General features: G+C 49.5%; 1 protein-coding gene across 1 annotated transcript in view; it reads left to right on the plus strand.

The window, feature by feature from the left end:
- LOC125449824 (zinc finger protein 687-like) overlaps positions 1 to 16,877 on the plus strand; it is a 31,386-nt gene extending 14,509 nt beyond the window's left edge. Inside the window, 7 exon segments of the mRNA XM_048525745.2 lie at positions 1,383 to 1,561; positions 2,927 to 3,103; positions 5,428 to 5,590; positions 6,167 to 6,430; positions 7,946 to 8,058; positions 13,633 to 13,765; positions 14,783 to 16,877. Of these exon segments, the coding sequence (XP_048381702.2) occupies positions 1,383 to 1,561; positions 2,927 to 3,103; positions 5,428 to 5,590; positions 6,167 to 6,430; positions 7,946 to 8,058; positions 13,633 to 13,765; positions 14,783 to 15,223 (1,470 nt within the window). The 3' untranslated portion in view covers positions 15,224 to 16,877.
- Positions 16,878 to 25,594: the final 8,717 nt, after the last annotated feature.

A 25,594-nucleotide genomic window follows, 5' to 3' on the forward strand; every position in this document is an offset into this window, starting at 1 on the left:
GCCCTGTGTTACTGACTGTATCCCTACTGATGTTAATCCCTCTCCCTCACACTGTCACTCAGTAACCCCTCTCCCCCCCAGCGCCTTGTGTTACTGACTGTATCTGTACTGATGTTAATCCCTCTCCCTCACACTGTCACTCAGTAACCCCTCTCCCCCCCCCCAGCGCCCTGTGTTACTGACTGTATCCCTACTGATGTTAATCCCTCTCCCTCACACTGTCACTCAGTAACCCCTCTCCCCCCCAGCGCCCTGTGTTACTGACTGTATCCCTACTGATGTTAATCCCTCTCCCTCACACTGTCACTCAGTAACCTCTCTCCCCCCCAGCGCCCTGTGTTACTGACTGTATCCCTACTGATGTTAATCCCTCTATCTCACACTGTCACTCAGTAACCCCTCTCCCCCCCAGCGCCTTGTGTTACTGACTGTATCTGTACTGATGTTAATCCCTCTCCCTCACACTGTCACTCAGTAACCCCTCTCCCCCCCCCAGCGCCCTGTGTTACTGACTGTATCCCTACTGATGTTAATCCCTCTCCCTCACACTGTCACTCAGTAACCCCTCTCCCCCCCAGCGCCCTGTGTTACTGACTGTATCCCTACTGATGTTAATCCCTCTCCCTCACACTGTCACTCAGTAACCCCTCTCCCCCCCCAGCGCCCTGTGTTACTGACTGTATCCCTACTGATGTTAATCCCTGTCCCTCACACTGTCACTCAGTAACCCCTCTCCCCCCCAGCGCCCTGTGTTACTGACTGTATCCCTACTGATGTTAATCCCTCTCCCTCACACTGTCACTCAGTAACCCCTCTTCCCCCCACCCCCAGGGCCCTGTGTTACTGACTGTATCCCTACTGATGTTAATCCCTCTCCCTCACACTGTCACTCAGTAACCCCTCTCCCCCCCCAGCGCCCTGTGTTACTGACTGTATCCCTACTGATGTTAATCCCTCTCCCTCACACTGTCACTCAGTAACCCCTCTCCCCCCCAGCGCCCTGTGTTACTGACTGTATCTGTACTGATGTTAATCCCTCTCCCTCACACTGTCACTCAGTAACCCCTCTCCCCCTCAGCGCCCTGTGTTACTGACTGTATCCCTACTGGTGTTAATCCCTCTCCCTCACACTGTCACTCAGTATCCCCTCTCCCCCCCCCCCCCCAGCGCCCTGTGTTACTGACTGTATCCCTACTGATGTGAATCCCTCTCCCTCACACTGTCACTCAGTAACCGCTCTCTCCCCCCGTCCGGGCTCTGTGTTACTGGCTGTATCTGTGTATGCTGGAAAGCCGATGGTGTGGGGCCAGATGGGATGTCGAGCTGAGTTAATGCTGTATGCAGCTGCTAATCGCTTGTTTCTGTGCCTCCTCCCTGGTTAGGTGTGTCAGCTCTGTCAGATGTTACTGCCCACTAAGTGCAGCTACTTTGCTCACTATCGCCTGCACAAGAGCAAGTCTCCGTACATTTGCCCTGAATGTGGAGGGGTCTGCCGAGCCGCGCACATCCAGACCCACGTCAAAGATGTCTGCTTTCACTACGCCCGCAAGATTGGATACAAGTAGGTGGCCTGCAGACGGGAGATCCTGGCTGTTTCTGGCTCAGTCTGTGGTGTGACGTTCCTGTGGCTGCTGATTAATTGTCCTGCATTTTCAACCTTCACCAACGCGATGGGTGGAGTGTTGGCTCTGAGGTCCCGCGCTCCCCTGCCTCCAGCTGCCTTCAAATCCCACTTCTCAGGCCTCTGAGGAGTCTTAACAGTGGGACGGGGTGGGGGTGGTCAGTATTAGAGTGCGAGGCCTCTGCCCCCCCTCAATCAGGTGTTGAGGATCACTTGAGAGAAGGGAAAAACAACATGGAAGGAGAGAAGAGAGTGGGATTTGTGAATGGTTATTTTTCAGTGCATAGGACGATAAGGGGCAGGAGCAGATATAGGCCATTCAGCCCATTGGGTCACTCCGCCGTTCAATCGTGGCTGATATGTTTGTCAACCTCATTCCCCTGTCTTGTCCATGTAACTTTTGATTCCCTCACTCATCAAGAACCTATCTAGGTGTGCCTTAAAAGGGTGGCACGGTGGCTCAGTGGTTCGCACTGCTGCCTCGCTGCGCCAGGGACCCGGGTTCAATTCCAGCCTCGCACAACTATTTGTGTGCAGTTTGCACATTCTTGCTGTGTCTGCGTGGGTTTCCTCCCACACTACAGAGGTGTGCAGATTAGGATGGCTTGGCTGTGCTAAATTGTCCTGTAGTGCCCAGGGATGTGCAAGTTCAGGTGGATTAGCCGTGCTAAATTGTCCCGTAGTGCCCAGGGATGTGCGGGTTAGGGTGGATTGGCCGTGCTAAATTGTCCCGTAGTGCCCAGGGATGTGCGGATTAGGGTGGATTAGCCATGGAGAATGCAGGGTTACAGGGAATAGGGTATGGGGGGAGGAGGGTGGTGTGAGTCTGGGTGGGATGTTCTTCGGAGAGTCTGTGTGGACGTATTGGGCCAAATGGTGTGTTTCAACACAGTAGGGATTGTGTTTCTGTAAATTCAGTCGATGACTTGGCCTCCACATCCTTCAGCAGCAATGAGTCCCACAGATTTGCCACCCTCTGGCTGAAGCAATTCCCGCTCATCTCAGTTCTAAAGGGCCATCCCTTCGATCTGAGGTTGTGCCCCCAGGTCTGAGTCTGTCCTGCTCAGGCAAACGCCAGTCCCAGCGATCATTCTGGACCCTCTCCAAGGCCAGCACATCCTTCCCTAGATATGGGGCCCAAATGCAGTCTGACCAGAGCCTTATACAGCCTCAACAGTACATGCCTGTTGTTGAAGATCGTCAGATCAGACATGGCCTCAGCAAATGCTCCTGTATCTTATGGTCTTGTGTGTGTTGAGTAATTGTTTCCTTCATCTAATGTGCTGATCTTCTTCCCTCTGCCAGGTGCCCTCAGTGTGGAGTTGTATATGGAGGTGTTACCTCGATCAAGTCTCACATCCAGGACGTGCACTGTGAGGCATTCCACAAATGTCCAATTTGCCCCATGGCATTCAAATCTGCCCCCAGTGCGCACTCCCACATCTACACACAGCACCCAGGCGTCAGCAATCAGCAGGCCAAGTAAGTGATGGTATGGAGGAGTGGAGATGTCGATAGGCCAGCCCAGCTCATTCTCCCAAGTGTCTGTCTGTGATGCCAGCCCCCCATCTGTGTTCAGGGTGATATCTTGCACTGAGCAGTGAACGCGAAGCGAGCAAGTTAATCTGCCTTGTGACCCTCCGCGCTTACTCCCGCTGCATCCTGTCAAACTGAAGGAGAGCGTGAGACAAGCATTAGAGGCCATCCCCATCCTCCACGCACTGTCTGTTTGGCAGGGTTGTGGTGTGTATCTGGGATCATGCTGTGCCTTTGTCCAGAGCAGAACCAGTCCTTTTGGCACATCTGCCCCAAGCCAGTGTATCTACTCCACACCTCTTCTGAAAGCTCCTCACTGCCCACTTTCATTGCTGCACTCCCTTTGATCTTCTCTCCTGTGTGTGTTTATTCACAAGAACCCATACTCCCGACTCCGTGTTGGCAGTGAGTCACCCCCACCTCCCAGTGCATGGAAGATGTCTCTCCTGAGTTCCTGATCGGACTAGTTAGTGACTGTCTGCCTTTGGTGATCCTAATAGCATTGCAACGTAGGAGCAAAAGTTGACCGTATAGTCCTTCAATCCTGCTCTGCCAGTAAATCAGGGCTGACCTGTATGTGTCTGGAATTCCACATTGCCTCCTATTCCCGAAATCCATCTCCGTGCCTAACAGGAATCTATCTACTTCATTCTTAAAAGTATTCCTGGTCGGACGGCACTTCTCCTACTTCCCCCTCATCCATTTTCCCAGCTGGATTGGAGCACGTCTGTGAACCTGACAATATCAAACGGTGATGCCTCCTGAGGGTGAATAGCCTAGCAGTGGTTAAGGTCCACCTTCGGGAATAATACAGAGTATAGGTAGCAGAGGCTGGGTAGCACAACCAGCCTTGAATCTTTCTAGAATCCATTAATAAAGAGTTGTTTATAAAATGTTTGTACAATTAGCCAGAGTCTACTCAGCTTTGGGAAACATTAAATCTGTCAAGCCCACTTTCCGGAGACCTTTGAGGGGGGAGCGAATGATGTGGAAAAGGGGACACTAGCAAATATTCTGTATCTGGATTTCCAGAAGGACTGAAATCTGGCTTGATGGATCATGATTTTTTAAATTTAACATCAAGGTTTTGCACTGAAACTCAAGCATACAGGGCTGCAGATTCTGCTTCAACAGTGCACAAAAGAAATGAAGTTGAATAAACCAATCTGTTTACATGTAACTCAGTTTTAAAGATTTTGAAACACACGGTAAAATACAATGTTCTATCAATCCCAACAATACCCCCATTAGAGTTACAAATATCCTTTCTTTGTCACATCTATAGGGTTAGAATTAACTGTGCCATTACATTTCCATTCTTGAGAGTTTATTAGTCACTTCCTTGAGTATTCACAATTGAAGTTAGATTTTCAGGTGTGGAATAACCTCTTCAGGTTCTAACAAAACACTCCTGGTCTGGAGCTTACAAACTAAATGTCTCGCACTGAGGTGACCTATTTCTGTTCCAACTTGGAGAAATGCTGTCATGCGTCTGACTTCGACCAGGATTCAGTGAATTGTTCGCGAAGGCTGGACATTTCCGCAGCCCAAAAAATAACCGTTCCAGTTCCTCCCTACTGGAAGCACATCACTGTTTAGCCTGTGTTTGTCAAAACTCTCCTATACTTCAAACTGCTTCTCAAACAGTTTTCCTTTTAAATAAAATCACGGCTTTAGAAAACTCTGAAAGTTAATCATAAACACAGACAGAAACCTATAATCCACTAGTTTGAAGCCCAAATTGCAAACTAAATGTGCGGTATACACAAGCCTTGCATCACATTTGATGGACTTGCGTTGGAAGTAGTTCAGAGATGTCTGTACTTCCTGCGATGAGGGGTGACCTTATTAAAACTTGGTAGGATTCCAAAGGGGCTTGACAGGGAAATTCTGGGAGGATGTTTCCTCTCACTCAGGGAACCTCAGCCTAGGCTGTCCCATTTGAGATCAAGACAAGGAGGAATTTCCTCTGCGGGAGAGCTAACCTGCAGAATTTGTTTCCCCAGGGGCTAGGTCATTGAAAGTTCAGTAAGAGAACGTTTTGGTTGAGCGGGGAGCTGAAGGTTCTGAGGGCTAGGCTGGAAAGTGAAAGTGAAGCCACGAACATTAATAGCTATGATTGTACGGAATGGCAGAGCAGGATTGATGGGCCAAATGGCCTCCTGCTGCTCCTCAACCTGTGGGGCTCAGGTCCATGTCCTGTGTGTGTTGTCAAACCTCTGCTTTACAGTGTCAGTCTTCACTGTGTTTCTTCCCTCCCTGGCCCACAGAGTGATTCATAAATGCGCCATGTGTGATACAGTTTTCACCCACCAGCCGCTGCTGAGCTCCCACTTTGACCAGCATCTGACCAAACAACGGGTCAATGTCTTCAAGTGCCCTCAGTGCCCAGTGCTTTACGCTCAGAAACGGACCATGATGGAGCACATCAAGGTGAGAAAGTACCGTCATCTCCCACCCCCTTCTCCCTCCACCAGCAGAACCCAGGAGGTTTAGATTTAGAGGGTTACCTGGGCTCACTGGACACTTGCACCCTGGGGAATGGGAATTGGCATGACAGTATACTTCAAACCCATGGTTCACTCCTGGGACAGTGCTGAGGGAGCGCCGCACTGTCGGAGGGCCAGCGCTGAGGGAGCCCAAACGTGCTTTCTTTCCAGTGGGCCTTGTAACCAAGCTGCTTATTCCAGAGGAGCTGGGATGAGAAGCAGGTTGTGTTGTCCTTCTGTCTAAACAGCTGCCTTCGATTCTCACTCCAAAGTCTGCGGTGGCTGCGCGTGTTTTGTTGCGTCATATGTACATTTCCCAGCTCTTCCAGGAAAGCCTTGGTGTGTAATGTCAGGACGGTACGTGAGCAAATATCCCATTGACGATGCACGCAAGTAATTGAGGAGCCGGAGGGCAGTTCCTGGCTCATTAGCAGCACTGGGGAGGGAAGGTTGTGGGGGAGGTTATCTCTTACTCTCTGTGCTTTGATAAAATCACTAAGCATTGTCTCCCTTCCCTCAGAGCACCCATTCCAATCTGAAGAGTGAGGATGTGGCTCCCAGTTGGACTGTGCCACCTGACAAAGGGACAGTCAAGTCCAGCCCCGACTCCACTGACGTTTCCACGGACGAGTCATCCACCAGCTCCAAGACGGTGCTGACCCTCCAGCGCAGGAAGGAGATGAGGCTGAAGCTGAAGAATGCCGGCTGGACGTGTGGACAGTGCCAGATGTGGTTCCCTGAGCGTGAGGAGTACGTGACCCACATGAAGAAGGACCATGGCAAGGTGAGTGCCCAGCTGCGACATTTCCATCCTAACCCTCACCCTGGTGCCTTGGTGCTGAAAATGTTCAGCAACGTCATTCATCTACCACCTTCTGGGAATGAAAATTCCAGGGAAAAGTGACCCTCCCGAGGGAAACACATTCTTCTTCTCTCTGTCTTAATGTTTTATTTTCTGACTGGTTTCCACTTCAATCGTCATAGAATTCCCGACAGTGTGGGAGCAGGCCTATTGGCCCATCAAGTCCATACCGACCATTTGAAGAGCATCCCACAAACCCTGCATTTCCTAATACCTAACCCACCATAACCTGCACATCCCTGGAATGCTATGGGACAATTTAGCACAGCCAGTCCACCTTAACCTGCACATCTTTGGACTGTGGGAGGAGACTGGAGCACCCGGGGGAAACCCACGCAGACACGGGGAGAATGTGTGGAGTTTGCACAGACAGTCACCTGAGGGTGGAATCGAACCCGGGTCCCCAGTGCTGTGAGGCAGCAGTGCTGACCACTGAGCCACTGTGCCACCCTGAAAGGGGGCAAACAGACAATAAAGAAGAAACACCCTCCATGAATCTAACTCCACTGGTGCCCTCACCATCTCATACACATATCAATAAGATCAAATTCATTTCTTCACAACTCCAACTGAGTCTTTGCTCAGAAGTTAAGCCCTTGATCCTCACATGAGAAAAATGACCTGCACCTCACTGTTGTTTGTGGGATCTTTCTCTGTTTGAAGTGGTTTCCTTACTCCCTGGGGTGATTGATCCCTGGGGTGGTATGAGGAGAAATTGGATCGGTTAGGGCTATATTCACTGGAGTTTACAAAAATGAGGGATGAAAATCTGACAGAAACCTATAAAATTCCAACAGGACGAGACAGGGATAAATGTGGGAAGGATGTTCCCGAAGACCAGGTTTGGAGGGGGTGGGTGGTGAGCCAGAACCAGCGGTTCACAGTCTAAAAGAGACAGGGTGAAAATGAGATCAGGAGAAATGTTTTCACCCAGAGAGTGGGGAGCCTGTGGAATTCTCTGCCATGGAAAGAAACAAAGAAACCTACAGCACAGGAACAGGCCCTTCGGCCCTCCAAGCCTGTGCTGATCAAGATCCTGTGTCTAACCTGTCATCTATTTTCTAACGGTCTGTGTCATTTGCTCCCTGCCCATCCATGTACCTGTCCAAATATATCTTAAAAGACGCTAACGTGTCTGCGTCTACCATCTCTGCTGGCAACGCGTTCCAGGCACCCACCACCCAAAGCTGGAACATTGAATGTTTTCAAGAAGGAGTTGGATATAGTCCTAAAGGGGAAAAGCAGGCACAGGGGACTAAGTGAATAATCAGCCATGATAGTATTGAATGGTGGAGCAGGTTTGAAGGGCTGAATGGCCTGCTCCAATTTTCTGTGACCCGGGGAGTTTTCTCCGAGACAGCAGGGCGTGCAGTATGGCACAGTGCCTCAGAGTGCTCACGTTCGGTTTTTGATGGTGTTTTATTCTCTGTGGTGCAGGCAATGAAGAAGTTCCCATGCCGACTTTGTGAGAGATCATTCTGCTCCGCCCCGAGCTTGCGAAGGCATGTCCGGGTCAACCACGAAGGAATTAAGCGCGTCTACAGCTGCAGGTAACTTGACCGCTCCCAGTTCAAAGGTTCTGCCTGGTGGAGCGGTGTCCACACCCGGCTGCACTGCTCTCGTCTCCAGGCCAATCTACCTTTTGGGTGCAGCCCGCAGCTTAGTGCCAGACACCCTCCACACTCGAGCCAGGGTCTGACTCTCAGCGAGACCGCTGACCCCAGCAGCGGCTGGAGAATTTTTACCACAGCTTAAATCGGGAAACAGGGAGTGGGCCACCATGACTGTGACTGTGAAGCTGACAGCTGGTTATTGGGAATTGAAAACTAGCTCACTGTGCCCAAGCCCTGGTCTGGACCTATGCGCTGGCTGCAGCTCAGTTCGTTCATTTACTCCAATCCTGAGATGAGTGGCCACTCCCGTCGGTATATCAGATTCTCAGCTGGTCTCCGTTCCCACTACCTCATATGGACAGCAGGAGGCCATTCAGCATGCATTCAACAGGATCACGGCCGATGTGTGGCCTAACTCCCCACAGCCCGTAATATCTTTGGCCAAAGCAAGTCTGTCCACCTCACATTCAAAATGAACAATTAACCCGGCATCTGTTGCTTTCTGAGATAACAAGGTGTAGAGGTGGATGAACACAGCAGGCCAAGCAGCATCAGAGGAGCAGGAAAGCTTGTGAAATTCCGCTTGGGAACCCTGCAACCCAGTGGTATCAATGTGGACTTCACAATCTTCCCTCTCCCAACCGCATCCCAAAACTAGCCCAGCGTGTCCCCACCTCCCTAACCTGTTCTTCCTCCCACCTAACCCCTCCTCCAACCTCAAGTCCCACCCCCAGCTCCTACCTACTAGCCTCATCTCGTCCCCTTGACCTGTCTGTCCTCCCTGGACTAACCTATCCCCTCCCTAACTCCCCACCAACACTCACCTCTACTGGCTCCATGCCCACCTCTTTGACCTGTCAGTCTCCTCTCCGTCTATCTTCTCCTCTATCCATCTTCTATCCACCTCCCCCACTCTCCCTATTTATTTCAGAATCCCCTTCCCCTCCCCCATTTCTGAAGAAGGGTCAAGGCCCAAAACGTCAGCCTTCCTGCTCCTCTGATACTGCTTGATAATCTGTTCCTATAATTTAACTTATTGGGATCTGACCCTTGGCAGCCATTTCAGCAGGTATTCCCAAAAGAAGTCAGCTGGCTATGAAGGAAAGGTTCAAGCACGCCATAAGATGGTGGCATCGATAAAGAGGCCATTTGGCGCACTGTGCCTATGCCAGCCCTTTGGTAGATCTGTACCCTTAATTGTGGATGTTTCCTGCCCACGGTCCTGCAAGTGTTCTTCTCCTTTGTGTACTTCCCCAAATTCCCGTCACTTACGGAAGTTCCCGTTGAACCCCCGGCTACACAGCCCAGATCACAACATCTCGCTGTCTCTACTTTTTTTAAAAAAAGGCTTCCCCGAGTCATCTCTGGTCCTTTTGCCAGCTGTGCTAAATTTCTGTCTGTCCCCCTGGTTACTGCCCTGCCCAGAACAGTGAACAGTTCCTCGCTTATCTGAGCTAGAAAAACCCTGTGAGATTTTGAAAGCTTTTTATCAAATTTCTCCACATATAACGGGAGCGTCCTGGATTTGCCTTGTGAACTGAGGCGCCTCCACCCTCGGTCCCGTACGGAGAAATCTCCTGCTGCAGCCTCTCTGTGACTTTGTTCTTCGTACAGCATGGGGTCCAGACCGGAACCTGCCGCACAGCCGAGGCCAAGCGAGTGCTTTGCCTTTTGTCATCTCGTTTCTCTGTCCACTTCTAAACAACCACCTCCACCTGTGATCAGAAGAGTGTGTGCTCTGCCCTGCCCTCTGCTTTTAAAATTGTACCAATTACTTTGTGGACTTGGGGACAGGAATAGGCTGTTCAGCTCATTGAGCCTGCCTGCCAGTCCAAACCATTGTGGCTATTCAATCACTTTAATGGCCTTTTATTCACCCCGCCCTCTACCCTGTATGGCACTAGAGTGAGAAACTTATTAATCGCTACCTTCCAACACACACAACAGGTGCTTTCCCAACCCTCTTTGGCACAGAATCCGAAAGGTTCACCACCCTTTGAGTTTAAACAACAGTCTCCTCGTCTCTGCCCTAAGCGCTATCTATCTTATTTTTAAATTGTGCCCCAGATTCTCATCTCCCCAAACAAAACATCTTCTCTGCATCTACTCTGTCCATCCCTTGAAGTGTTTTGTACGTTTCACTGAGATCGCCTCTCATTCTTCAAGACTTTAGAGAAGTTTTCTCCAATCTCTCTTCACAAGACAGTCCCATCCTCCTTGCGACTATGTCTGGTGAACCTTCACTGCACTCCCTCTCCAGCAACAGTTTTGTTTATGTTACTCCTGATCCAAATGAATTGCTTCCCACTCCCAAGTAATTTTCATCTCCCCCGTGTCCAGTTGTTTCAACAGACCGTGTCTAACAAGGCAAGAACCCTCAGTTACTTCAGCCCTCCCTGTTGCCTTACTAAAGAACAAGTTAATCCAACGTGATCTGTCTTGAACTTGTACTGACTGAGGTGTAGTGTTTGCTGGCACCAATGGGGTTTTGGTGGGGGCTGGTGCAGCCTCTGCTGTGTTTTCTTTCTTTATTCATTCACGGGATAAGGGAGTCGCTGACCAGACAGTATTTATTACCTGTACCTCAGTTCAGAGTTAACCACATTGTGGGCCTGGAGTCACGTGGGCCAGAGTGAGTAAGGATGCAGTTACGTTCTCTAAAGGGCAGCAGTGACCCAGATGGGTTTTTCCAACAGCTGGCAATGGATTCATGGTCTTCATTAGATTCTTAATTCCAGCTGTTTTACTGAATTCAGATTCCACCATCTGCCCTGGCGGGATTTGAACCTGGGTCCCCACAACATTATCTGAGTCTCTGGATTAACAGTCCAGCGATAATACCACTAGGCCATCAGCTCCCCTCCAAAGTGGTACCCTTGCTTCTGCCCTTGTGCCTACCCTTGCTTCCTTCAGTATCCGAGGAGATGTCCTAGTGGACCTGGTGATTTTATCCCCTTTTCTCATGAAGACTTTTGATACCCTTCTCTAAATTTCCTCTTCCTCCTCTTCCCCCATGGGTTTTCACCCCATTCTAGTGTTGCTACTGCCCTTTCCTGCTCTCATCCTGCTTCCTCCTCTCGTGAAGACCACCACAGAGCAGTTATTTGGTGCAACAGTCCTGCCTGTGGGGATCCACAAGGTGATGCATATAGTCCTGAGTCACATTATGGACCAGACCAAACCCCCCCTTGAAATACAATGTAGACTAGACCCTAACTCTTTCTGATTTTACAGGCCGGTCAAAGGTGTCCCCAATGTAATTTGTTTGTCAATCGACTAGATTGAAAGCACAACACACTTTATTCATCCACTATAGTTAAATTATGACTAAATAGAGAAAGAATTGGAATGTCTTAACTCTATTGGAAAACATAACAATAGATGCTTACTAATTAACTTCCAAATATAGTCACATCCTGTAAACACATCGTTTAGCAAAAGGCAAATTCAGAAAACAGATTGTTTTACATGCAACTCCCTCAGCAGGAAGAAAACCCACCAGCTTTTGGCTGTAATCGAGAGCTAGCGGGAGAAATAGCTTCCTCTTCTTCAAGATGCCAACAGCGATGGCTGAAAGCTAAAGGTCACATTCCTGGCTCTGAGGGAGCTTGATCACACCCCTTCAGGCTGCTTCTATTGTTCCAACTTTTTTTAAAATCCCAAGGCCCCATAAGCCGTATACTCTGGTCGTTTTGATAAACTCCTCTGTGCCTCTACCTCAAAACCTGTCTTCAAAAAAGCAAACAGGACAAAATACACTTCTTAAAGCCACAGTATCATCACAGTTAGGTGTCATCACCGAAGTGGCATGTGTAGCCGTGGTCTTTTGGCCTTTCCAGTTGCCGTAACATTGAGTGGCTGTGTTTCCAGATCTCTGTTCGAGCAGGTCTTCAGTGCGGTTGAGTTGCTTCCTTCACTGTCTGCCATTTACTGCTGTTCAGTTGTTGATTAGTCTTCACTGCCTGAGCTGTACAGATCGTGTCTCACGTTGATATAATTTAAAAGTTATGTTGTCCTTCCAGCCTCATTCAGTGCTTATTGCTTCATTCTTTTTGTCACGCGGTGGTTTACGCTCTGATTAATTCTCAAGCTGCATGTTTCAATGCACAAAACAAAATGGAAATTGTTGGAAAATCTCGGGTCTGGCACATCTGTAGAGAAATCAAAAGTTAATGTTTCGGGTCGAATGGCCTTTCCCCAGAACTGGTTCTGAAGAAGGGTCGCTCAACCTGAAGCATTAACTGTAATTTCTGTCTGCAGATGCTGCCAGACCCGCAGAACGTATCCAGCATTCTGTGCTTTTGTTTCTAATTCCCAGCATCTGCAGTTCTTTTGGTCTTTAACTTATTTGAGATTTCTTTACCTGCTTGGCACAACCTGTTTTACTCCAAAGGTTCTGAATTCAGTAATCAAGCTGACATTTTTTAGAGGGGGGTATTTAATTTTTTAAAAAATACTTTTTGTTTATGGTAAGCCCTATATCCCTAAGGTTTGGAATATGAAGGTCTGAATCCTACCATGGCAGATGGTGAAATTTGATTTCAGCAGATAATCTGGAATAAAAAAGCTAGCCAACAGTCTAAAATTTGGCCTGAATTCCTGTCTAGTTCATGTGACCTTTAGAGAAGGAAAATTGTTGTCCTTGCCTAGTTGATTCCAGACCCACACCCTCTGTGCAACAAAAACTTGACCAGCCCGGTGATGCCCACATCCCGTGAGTGAATATAAAACCATTCTGATTTCAGAGCTGCTTTCAACACTGGCTGTCACGGTGCTTTTGGGTAGATGCATTCAAATTCACTTCTATGGTGCTGTTGTGTTGTACACACTGTAATGCCCTTCTTATTCTTTGTCATGCAGTAAATCTCCAATATTTGAGGACAGATGTTTTCTAGTCACCCTGTTTTCAGAGATAATATTGAGCACCTCTGGAGCAGTTGGAACTCAGACCTCCTGGCTCAGAGGTAGGGTCATTACCGCTGCACCCAGGAGCCCTCAGCAGCTGAATGTATGTGTGTATCCACACACTAGTCTTATACAACTGAACAGATTAATTTTTGCAAGCCGGCCCTGTTTGTGCTTCGAGTGCGGCATTGTCGGCTAGCGCATGTTGCTATATCTCGCGTCCCTCTGGGAATGCATCTTCTCGAGATGGAGAAACAGTCTGAAAGTAAACAGAAACAGCCTCGACTAAACCGTCCTGCCCATTCTTTAAGAAGGGACTTGTTTTGTTTAAACTATCAATAATTTATTTAAAAAACACAAACAAAAACACAAGTTGCTGGAAAAGCTCAGCAGCTCTGGCAGCATCTGTGAAGAAAAAATATCCAAGTTAACGTCTTGGGTCTGGTGACCGTTCCTCAGAACTGGGATTTCCGTTCCAATCTTTCTTCCTGTCAACCTATGCTTCGTAACATGCTGGGCTCCTTCCTTTTATGTTAATTTACCCTCAAAATATTATTATTAGAAGGAACACAAAGCAGCGTTGTGATATCCTGCATGTCATTTCAGACACTGCAGCGAAGGCAAGAGGACATTCAGCAGTCGCCTGACTCTGGAGAAACATTTGCAAGTCATTCATGGTATTAACATGGCAGACCACGCTCAGGACCAGGAGAATCTCTTCGAGAGAGTGAGCATTAAGGTAACACCGCTCAGACCAAATGTACGTTACAGACTTCCAGAGTAACAGCCCCTCCGTCCTGGTGGCTGTCCTAGAAAAGCACCTTGTAGGGTACAGTCTGGACCAGGCGGTCGCACGTTCAGTGCTTGGTCTGCGCTGAATTAATGGAACTCTGGCGAGGCAGCAGTCGGGGCCGATCCTGGGGTACGGAGGGCAAAAGCAGCCTGAGTTTCTGCTGCTAATCGCTGTTGAGAGAGACTCCTACTGGAAATGGAGTGTTTAAAGTGTTGATCAGGACTGGATTGGATTCCACTTTGCTGCTTCCACAGTCAATTTGTGCTGCGTTGTAAATCATTTTTAATAGTCTTGGCCCTGTTCTGTGGAGCTCTATCAGTGCAACAGACTTCGGGAGCAACACTGAGCAAATCTGCTAGTGATGACATTTTTTTAAAAGTCTTTATTTTTCTCTCTTTCACATTCTGGGTTTCTTGCTCTTTCTCCTACTCATTGTTCTGCCCTCACTTTCTCTATCTCTCACACCCTCTATCGCTCTCACTTTCTCTGTCTCTCCTGCTTGCTTTCACCATATGATTTAATCATGCTGTTTCACCTCATCCTCCTGACCACCACCCGACATGTTTTTGCTTTCTATCCACCGTCGCGTCCACACCATTCTTTCACTTTTCCTTCGCCCTGGCTTGGTCTCTCTGCCTGTCACGCTTGTGCTCGCCTGATATCCCTCGATCCTGTTTGTGTGTGCCTGCCCTCTCTCGTGCCCTCGTTGTCTCACTGGCTTGCTCTCCCTCTGCCCTATTTGCGCACTTTACCACCCTCAATGTCTGGCCCACTATTGTGCTTGATCTCTGCATCTGGCTCACTCATGTACCTGTGCTCTCACCCCCAATTTGGTTCACTCTGGTGTTCGCTCCCTGTCTCTCTTTGGCCTCTGTCCATCTTGCTGTCTTGTGCTCGGTCTCTTTCTCTCTCTCTCTCTCTCTCTCTCTCTCTCTCTGTCTTTTGCTCTTTCTCACTCAACAGACGACCATTCGTAAGCGGCCGAGCTCACGGGACGGGCCAGAGCACTGGGGCTCCGAAGGCGCCAAGAGCCGGAAGCTGAACGGGAGCTCGACTTTCCGGTGCATGAAGTGTGGCCAGACCTGCAGCAGCTTCTCCGATTTCCACAAACACATTGGCCAGCACCGAACCGGTGCCTCATCATTCCAGTGCCGTCATTGTGGGCTGTGCTTTGCTGCCCAGCTCTCCTTAAATCGTCACCTCTTCATCGTGCATGGGCTGAAAGAGTCCCAGGGGGTGAAGGGAACTGAGGATAAGGGAGAAGCCGAGTGGATGAAGTTGGAGGGCGGGGTGATTTGTGATGTGTGCGGGAAGCTGTTTGAGAGTGTACCACTGTTAAAAACACATTTTCGGACACATGGGATGGCCTTTATCAAATCCAAACAAAACGGTCTGGATAAGTGAGTGCACAATATGTCGACAAAAGCTTTCTTTCTAAAAGATGTTTTTATTTATATGGTGCCTGGCAAGGTGAATGCCAGAGACCCAGAGGTCCTAGGAGATGGAAAGCAAGTTTCCTTGTTTCATTGTCACCACCTTTTCTCCTTTTGCAGTTCGGCTCTCTTCTGGGTGAGACTCCAAGAGAGTGACACGGGGTTTTTTTTTCTAGGGATGGAGATGTGGGGACAGGCAGGGAGGGGGAAGGAGTGGACTGCCACAGAGCTGGAAGGGATTGAATCCCGTCCCTGGGTTAAATGGAGTCTGCTTGCTCCCACCTGCGATCAACAACAACACTTGGCCTGGGGTTTCCTGTGATCTGCCCTGCTCAGTGAAAGCTCAGCTGCCCAGTGCAGGATACTTCTGGGTAAGACCATTCCTGTGTTCCATGTGCCCTGCACCATCCTCTGGCCCTCTTCCCCAACCCACCCGCCACCACCTCCCCCCAACGCAACCTGCATCACACATTGGATGGGGCATTCAGTGACCCCCTCTCTGAGGGGGTTTCCCCTTCCACCCTCAGTAATCAGGCACCAGGAAGACGGCAGTTTTGTCTCACGGCTCTGTTGTACCCTTCCAGGAGTCTCTGATAAACTCAAACTCTCTGATAAATTCCCCTCCATGCCCGACAGGCAAAAGAGAAACAAAGCTGACAAGCAGAGCTGGTAGGCCCTCAGTAACCCAGGCGATGTTAAGTTGTGGCTAATGGTTTATTTCCAGACCATTCACCTTTCCCTGTTTGTAAGTGATGCCTGAGCAGAGCATGTTTTGTGTTGAATCTCTGACCACTCTGTTTCTTCTTTCATTTTACTGTCTCACTGGACAGGACTGCACTTGACTGAACAACACAAGTGCCCAGGTGAGGCGGAGAGGGGTTTATGTATGTTCTCCTTCTCCCCGTTTGGGAATGGGTTAGGAAAGGTCAAACAGGGTCACAGTGCAGGTAGGCCTGTATATGTGAAGCTACTGAGGACAGGATCAGGTTCAGCTGTGATGGCCTCTACTGTTGAATGCCCTGTGAGACCATATTGAACATCATCACAGTGACTGCAGTACAGGAAGGAGCGTGAGGCTCCAAGTGACATGTTGGCGGCAGAAAGCTGGCGTTGGGGTGCATGCACACCCATCCCTGAACCGTAGGGCATGTCATAGTTATGTCATCCCAGGGAGAGGGATCAATGAAAATGAACAGTGGCTCAGTGTGGGTGAGGGGATGGGGGTGTTTAATACGATGGTCGTGTTCACAGGGTCAGCCAAGAATTCCATGGTACTCAAAAGATCATTGACTCAATTTTCCACTCTGCTCCTGATATCAGGTGCTAGGGGAATCAGCAGTTCCAGCTGGGCCTTGTTTCACCTCCCCACCCCCAAATCCAAAATGTTTTGAGCCCACCTTTTCTCTGGTGACAGTTGGGTGGGAGTTAGTGCCCATGCCCCTGGGAAGTTAGTCTTCAAAATAAATCTGCTTTCAGTTGCTGTCTGGTGGCAGTGTTGCAGGAGAGACCAAGCCAGCACCCAGTAGTGACCTTGATATACAGGCTTCAAAGAGATGCTGAGTGAAATTAACCATCGCTGTCTGGAATCAAGGTGTCACCCTCCTTGGATACGTAAGAGTTTTGGTTTGGGGAGGGTGGGGGGTTTTGGGAGAGGGGTTGGGGGGGCGTGGAGGTTTGATGGGGCATTATCTGCAAAGGTGCACGCACTCAGCCCGTGGGGTGTATGATAAGATTTTGGAATTTGTCAGAAGTCTATTCTTTAATGAGCCTGTTTTTTCTTCTTGCCTTGCGAAGGATATAAATTGTAATTTTTATTTAGAATTTATTTATATATTGAAATTGTAGGTGCAGAGATTTAAAAAGATTTCTACAGTTTGATTTCTGTGAATGTGCGAGTGAATGTAATGGAATTGCATTAAAATTTTCACGGCTATTTGTTAAAACGGGGTATCAGTTGTTCATTTTCCATGCCTTCTCTCGCCCCCTCGGATCACGTTTATCCGCTGAGGAAGCTCGATATGTTTCAATAATTTTATTAACATTTTATTACACAGGCACTACTTTCTCTTAGATTCTTCAATGCAGCGTTTCTAGGTATGAGATAACAAGGTGCGGAGCTGGATGAACACAACAGGCCAAGCAGCATCAGAGGAGCAGGAAAGCTGACGTTTTGGGCCTAGGTCCTTCTTGAGACCCTTTTTCTAAAGGAGGGTCTAGACCCAAAACATCAGCTTTCCTGCTGCTCTGATGCTGCTTGGCCTGCTGTGTTCATCCAGCTCCACACCTTGTTATCTCGGATTCTGCAGCATCTGCAGTTTTTACTTATTTCTGCAACATTTCTACTTAGGATCCACTTTCAGATACTTGTCATATAGAATGTAGAACAATACAGCGCAGAACAGGCCCTTTGGCCCTCGATGTTGCGCCGACCTGAGAACTAATCTAAGCCCCTCCCCCTACACTATCCCATCATTATCCATATGCTTATCCAAGGACTGTTTAAATGCCCCTCATGAGGCTGAGTTAACTACATTGGCAGGCAGGGCGTTCCACACCCTTACCACTCTCTGAGTAAAGAACCTGCCTCTGACATCTGCCTACCTCCCCACCTATACTCTCCTCTCCACCTATCTTCTTTTCTCTCCATCTTCGGTCCGCCTCCCCCTCTCTCCCTATTTATTCCAGAACCCTCACCCCATCCCCCTCTCTGATGAAGGGTCTAGGCCCAAAACGTCAACTTTTGTGCTCCTGAGATGCTGCTTGGCTGCTGTGTTCATCCAGCCTCACATTTTATTATCTCGGATTCTCCAGCATCTGCAGTTCCCATTATCTCTGACATCTGTCTTAAATCTGTCACGCCTCACTTTGTAGCTATGCCCCCTCGTACAAGCTGACATCGTCATCCTCGGATAAAGACTCACTGTCCACCCTATCTAATCCTCTGATCATCTTGTATGTCTCTATTAAATCTCCTCAGCCTCCTTCTCTCCAATGAGAACAGATCTAATTCCTTCAGCTTTTCCTCATAACACGTTCGCTCCAGACCAGGCAACATCCTAGTAAATCTCCTCTGCACCTTTTCCGATGCTTCCACATCCTTCCTATAATGGGGCGACCAGAACTGTACACAATATTCCAAGTGAGGCCGCACTAGCGTTTTGTACAGTTGCAGCATGACATCACGGCTCTGGAACTCAATCCCTGTACCAATAAAACCTAACACACCGTAAGTCGTCTTAATAGCACTATCAACCTGGGTGGCAACTTTCAGGGATCTATGTCCATGGACACCAAGATTCCTCTGCACATCCACACTACCAAGAATCTTTCCATTGACCCAGTGTTCTGCCTTCCTGTTATTCCTCCCAAAGTGAATCACCTCACATTTATCCGCATTGAACTCCATTCAACTCACGACTGAGACTGTTCCCATCCAGCATTACCAACGTAGCGAGCTGTCACATGCAGAGTAATGCTCTCTCTACGCTATTTCTCCTTCCCAATCCCCTCAGCAAACACTCCCAGGACAGGAACAGCATGGTGTTGAACACAAACTAAAGCTCTCTCTACGCTGTCAGCCCATCAAACATTCCCAGGACAGTGACAGCTCAGGGTTAGATACAGAGTAAAGCTTTCTCTACACTGTTCCCCCCATCAAATATGTCAAGGACAGGGACAGCAAGGTGTTGAATACAGAGTAGAGTCTCACAGAATAAGGAGTAAAAGGGCCTTGGCCTTGGTTCAGGGAGCCATTTGGTGGGGGGGGGCTGCGGTGAGAGGAAATGGCGATGTAGTAATGACGGGGAGCAGCATAATTTGAGCGATAGGTACTGTTCTATGCAGTTGTGAGAGGGAGTTCTGAAGGCTGTGTTGCCTGCCTGGTGCCAACGAGGAAAGTGAACACTATCCACTTCTGCAGACGACACAAAAACGGGTGCGAGACAAGGTTAGGATGATACAAAGAGTATGAAGGTTGGGATTGTTTTCGCTGGAGTTCAGACGAATGGGGTGGGGGGGTGGATCTCATAGAGCCTTATAAAATTCTAACGGGACTGGACAGGGTAGATGCAGGGAGGATGTTCCTGATTATTTGGTGTGCCCAGATCCAGGGGTCACAGTATGAGGATTCAGGGTGGACAATTTAGGATGGAGATGAGACATTTCTTCACCTAAAGAGTGGTGAGCCTGTGGAATTAAATACCACAGGAAGTAGTTGATGCCAAAACATTGAATGGTGACTAGATATAGCACTTGGGGTGATTGGGATCAAAGGTTATGGGGAGAAAGCAGGATGAGGCTATTGAGTTGGACGATCAGCCACGATCATGAAGAATGATGGAGCAGGTTCAAAGGGCTGAATGGCCTCCTGCTTCCATCTTTTATGTTTCCACAATATGGACAGATTAAGCGAGTACACAAAAACCTGCTGGCTGGATTATCGAGTGGGAATCTGTAAGGTTGTGAACTTTGACAGGAAGAATAAAGAAGTCAAATATTATTGAAATGGAAAAAGGCTACAGGACAGATGGTTTTGGGAGTCCTCATGTACAAGTTCACTAGCTAATCAGGAAGGTGAGTGGAACGTTGGTCTTTATTTCAAAGAAAATGGAGTGGAAATGTTGGGAGGTTTTTCTAAAAATTACACAAGGCACTTGTCAGACCACAGCTGGAATACTGTGACCACTTTTTTGGCCCCTTTAGATAAGGAAAGATAGACTGGAGGCATGAGGCTGGTCCCATGGAGGGACTATCTTATGAGGAAAGGTTGAGTCAGTTGGGCTATACTCATTGGAGTTTAGAAGAATGAGAGGTGACCCTATTGAAGCACATAAGATTCTCAGGAGGAATTAACAGGAGAGATGTGGAGAGGTTCTCCTTGTGGGAGAGTCTAGGACCAGAAAGGCATCATCTCAGTATAACAGGGTGCAATATTTAAGACCAAGATGGGAAGCATTTCTTCGAGTTCAGGAGGCAGGTGGAGTTGAGGGTTATCAGTTCTGACATGATCTCATTGAATGGCAGAGCAGATTCAATGGGCTGAATGGTCTACTGCCACATCTTATCATCTTATGGCTCCTTCTTTCCATTCATCTCTCGCTCCTTCCTTCCCTGACCCCCCCCCCTCGCTTCATTTACCCCCTTCATTCTTTTGTCATCTTCATTCCCTTCCTCCCTCCCTCCTCTCCTTACCCCCCTCTGCTGGACATCATCTCTCTCTGTATCTGAGTCTGTTTGCATGATTTATTCCTCCTCTCACCCTGATTTTCTGTTATTATATCCGGTTTGGCTGTGAAAACTGAATTGGTTTAAGAGCTATGGATTTCAGTGCCGGCAATGATTACCCAGATGGAGCCTCAGTCAGGAGGAAGAGCTGAACTGTGTTCATTATTTTCTTGTCATAACTGTGTGGGTAATTAGAGCAAATGGCAACTCCACTTTCACTAGAGATAATGGGAACTGCAGATGCTGGAGATTCCCAGATAATAAAATGTTAGGCTGGATGAACACAGCAGGCCAAGCAGCATCTCAGGAGCACAAAAGCTGACGTTTCGGGCCTAGACCCTTCTTCAGAGAGGGGGATGGGGGGAGGGAACTGGAATAAATAGGGAGAGAGGGGGAGGCGGACCGAAGATGGAGAGTAAAGAAGATAGGTGGAGAGGGTGTAGGTGGGGAGGTAGGGAGGGGATAGGTCAGTCCAGGGAAGACGGACAGGTCAAGGAGGTGGGATGAGGTTAGTAGGTAGCTGGGGGTGCGGCTTGGGGTGGGAGGAAGGGATGGGTGAGAGGGAGAACCGGTTAGGGAGGCAGAGACAGGTTGGACTGGTTTTGGGATGCAGTGGGTGGGGGGGAAGAGCTGGGCTGGTTGTGTGGTGCAGTGGGGGGAGGGGATGAACTGGGCTGGTTTAGGGATGCAGTTGGGGAAGGGGAGATTTTGAAACTGGTGAAGTCCACATTGATACCATATGGCTGCAGGGTTCCCAGGCGGAATATGAGTTGCTGTTCCTGCAACCATCGGGTGGCATCATTGTGGCAGTGCAGGAGGCCCATGATGGACATGTCATCAAGAGAATGGGAGGGGGAGTGGAAATGGTTTGCGACTGGGAGGTGCAGTTGTTTGTTGCGAACTGAGCGGAGGTGTTCTGCAAAGCGGTCCCCAAGCCTCCACTTGGTTTCCCCAATGTAGAGGAAGCCGCACCGGGTACAGTGGATGCAGTATACCACATTGGCAGATGTGCAGGTGAACCTCTGCTTAATGTGGAATGTCATCTTTGGGCCTGGGATAGGGGTGAGGGAGGAGGTGTGGGGACAAGTGTAGCATTTCCTGCGGTTGCAGGGGAAGGTGCCGGGTGTGGTGGGGTTGGAGGGCAGTGTGGAGCGAACAAGGGAGTCACGGAGAGAGTGGTCTCTCCGGAAAGCAGACAGGGGAGGGGATGGAAAAATGTCTTGGGTGGTGGGGTCGGATTGTAAATGGCGGAAGTGTCGGAGGATAATGCGTTGTATCCGGAGGTTGGTAGGGTGGTGTGTGAGAACGAGGGGGATCCTCTTGGGGCGGTTGTGGCGGGGGCGGGGTGTGAGGGATGTGTCGCGGGAGACGCGGTCAAGGGCGTTCTCAATCACCGTGGGGGGAAAGTTGCGGTCCTTAAAGAACTTGGACATCTGGGATGTGCGGGAGTGGAATGTCTTATCGTGGGAGCAGATGCGGCGGAGGCGGAGGAATTGGGAATAGGGGATGGAATTTTTGCAGGAGGGTGGGTGGGAGGAGGTGTATTCTAGGTAGCTGTGGGAGTCGGTGGGCTTGAAATGGACATCAGTTACAAGCTGGTTGCCTGAGATGGAGACTGAGAGGTCCAGGAAGGTGAGGGATGTGCTGGAGATGGCCCAGGTGAACTGAAGGTTGGGGTGGAAGGTGTTGGTGAAGTGGATGAACTGTTCGAGCTCCTCTGGGGAGCAAGAGGCGGCGCCGATACAGTAATCAATGTACCGGAGGAAGAGGTGGGGTTTGGGCCCGACCAGGCCCCCTCCACCGACACTCTCATCCGCCTAGCGGAACTCGTCCTCACCCTCAACAACTTCTCTTTTGACTCCTCCCACTTCCTACAGACTAAGGGGGTGGCCATGGGCACCCGCATGGGCCCCAGCTATGCCTGCCTCTTTGTAGGTTACGTGGAACAGTCCATCTTCCGCACCTACACAGGCCCCAAACCCCACCTCTTCCTCTGGTACATTGATGACTGTATCGGCGCCGCCTCTTGCTCCCCAGAGGAGCTCGAACAGTTCATCCACTTCACCAACACCTTCCACCCCAACCTTCAGTTCACCTGGGCCATCTCCAGCACATCCCTCACCTTCCTGGACCTCTCAGTCTCCATCTCAGGCAACCAGCTTGTAACTGATGTCCATTTCAAGCCCACCGACTCCCACAGCTACCTAGAATACACCTCCTCCCACCCACCCTCCTGCAAAAATTCCATCCCCTATTCCCAATTCCTCCGCCTCCGCCGCATCTGCTCCCACGATAAGACATTCCACTCCCGCACATCCCAGATGTCCAAGTTCTTTAAGGACCGCAACTTTCCCCCCACGGTGATTGAGAACGCCCTTGACCGCGTCTCCCGCATCTCCCGCGACACATCCCTCACACCCCGCCCCCGCCACAACCGCCCCAAGAGGATCCCCCTCGTTCTCACACACCACCCTACCAACCTCCGGATACAACGCATTATCCTCCGACACTTCCGCCATTTACAATCCGACCCCACCACCCAAGACATTTTTCCATCCCCTCCCCTGTCTGCTTTCCGGAGAGACCACTCTCTCCGTGACTCCCTTGTTCGCTCCACACTGCCCTCCAACCCCACCACACCCGGCACCTTCCCCTGCAACCGCAGGAAATGCTACACTTGTCCCCACACCTCCTCCCTCACCCCCATCCCAGGCCCCAAGATGACATTCCACATTAAGCAGAGGTTCACCTGCACATCTGCCAATGTGGTATACTGCATCCACTGTACCCGGTGCGGCTTCATCTACATTGGGGAAACCAAGCGGAGGCTTGGGGACCGCTTTGCAGAACACCTCCGCTCAGTTCGCAACAAACAACTGCACCTCCCAGTCGCAAACCGTTTCCACTCCCCCTCCCATTCTCTAGATGACATGTCCATCATGGGCCTCCTGCACTGCCACAATGATGCCACCCGAAGGTTGCAGGAACAGCAACTCATATTCCGCCTGGGAATCCTGCAGCCATATGGTATCAATGTGGACTTCACCAGTTTCAAAATCTCCCCTTCCCCCACTGCATCCCTAAACCAGCCCAGTTCATCCCCTCCCCCCACTGCACCACACAACCAGCCCAGCTCTTCCCCCCCACCCACTGCATCCCAAAACCAGTCCAACCTGTCTCTGCCTCCCTAACCGGTTCTTCCTCTCACCCATCCCTTCCTCCCACCCCAAGCCGCACCCCCATCTACCTACTAACCTCATCCCACCTCCTTGACCTGTCCGTCTTCCCTGGACTGACCTATCCCCTCCCTACCTCCCCACCTACACCCTCTCCACCTATCTTCTTTACTCTCCATCTTCGGTCCGCCTCCCCCTCTCTCCCTATTTATTCCAGTTCCCTCTCCCCATCCCCCTTTTCTGATGAAGGGTCTAGGCCCGTAACGTCAGCTTTTGTGCTCCTGAGATGCTGCTTGGCCTGCTGTGTTCATCCAGCCTCACATTTTATTATCCACTTTCACTAGCCCAGTTTAGCTTTACCCAGCTCTGAAACAGTTCCTTATCTTGGTAAAGGCAGCTCCTGGTATCTCTGTACTTGTCTACTGTCTACACATAGAGGCCACACAGCCCTTCAATATCTGCACTGGTCACTGAGCATCTACCTGTTCTAATTCCATTTACCAGCATTTGGTCCTCAACTTTGTCTGTTACAGCATTTCAAGTGATCAACTGAATAATTCTTAAATGTTGTGATGGTTCCAACTTCTACCGCCCTCAACACTCTGGGCTCAAAAACATTTTTCATCAAATCCCTCCTAAACTTCCAACCCCATTCTCTTCAATTTATGTCCCTTTTTGCTAAGGAGAAAGGTTTCTTACAATCTATGACCATCAGTCCGGTCGCACCACTCTCTTTCCCCCCTCCACCCCCCAACTCCGGTCTCGGCTGCCTCTAATGAAAACAAGCCAGCCTTTTCTAAACAAAAACTGAAGTTGCTGGAAAACCTCAGCAGGTCTGGCAGCAAAGAAAACAGTTAATGTTTTAGATTGAATGACCCTTCCTCAGAACTGATGGTGACTGGGAAAATGTTGTTTTATGTGCAGAAGATAGGGTGGGGGAGGGGGTAAGGAGTAAATGACAGATGAATAGAGCCCAAAGAGAGAGAGGAGAACGGGTGGACAGACAAAGGAACGGATGATCTGGCTAGGAGGGTAAATAGCTGTTAACGGAGACTTATTGGCTAACAATGGGTTGTGTGCAATAATAGACTGAGATAACAAGCCTGGGGTAAGGGTATGGGAGAGGTCAAGCCTAAAGTTGTTGAGTCCAGAAGGCTGCAGGGTCCCCAGGTGGAAAATGAGGTGCTGTTCTTCCAACTTCGCTGAAGCACCGCAGCAAGCCTGAGATGTTGGACATGGAACAGGGTGGTGTGTTGAAGTGGCAGGCAACTGAACGCACAAGGTCGTTTTTGAGGACAGAACACAAGTGTCCTACAAAGTGGTCACTCAGTCTGTGTTTCATTGTCTCAATGTAGAGGGGGCCACATTGTGAGCAGTGAAAACAGTAGACTTCATTGAGTGAAAAAGCAGGTAAATGGTAGGTGTGTCTGGGGTCTTGGTTTGTGAGGATGGAGGAAGTAAATGGTCAGGTGTTACACCTTCTGTGACTGCGTGGTGCAGTAGGGGTGTGGGAAGGTATTGGGAGTGAAGGAGGAATGGACCAGGGTTTCCCAGATGGAATGGTCCCCATGAAAGGCTGACAAGGGAGGGGAGGGGAGTCTGTGTGTGGTAGTAGTATCTTGCTGGAGGTGGTGGAAATGACAGTTAATGATCCTCCAGATGTGGATGTTGTTGGATGATCGATGCCGACAAGGGGAAACCCTTTCACTCTTGTGGGAGGGAAGAGAGAGGTGGTCGAAATGTGGTGGGTGGGTCAGATATGGCTGAAGGCCCTGTCAACAATGGTGCTGGGGAATTCCTTGATTGAGAAAACAGGTGGGCATTACAGAGGCTCCTTTGTCACATTTAGCATCAGTGGAATGTATGCAATGGATTCGGAGGAACTGGGAGAATGGAATAGTCTTTACAGGAAGCAGTATGTGAGGGTGTCTGTGGGTTAGTGG

This window comes from Stegostoma tigrinum, chromosome 47 (genome assembly GCF_030684315.1).
Source record: "Stegostoma tigrinum isolate sSteTig4 chromosome 47, sSteTig4.hap1, whole genome shotgun sequence".
NCBI classification, from domain to species: Eukaryota; Metazoa; Chordata; class Chondrichthyes; order Orectolobiformes; family Stegostomatidae; genus Stegostoma; species Stegostoma tigrinum.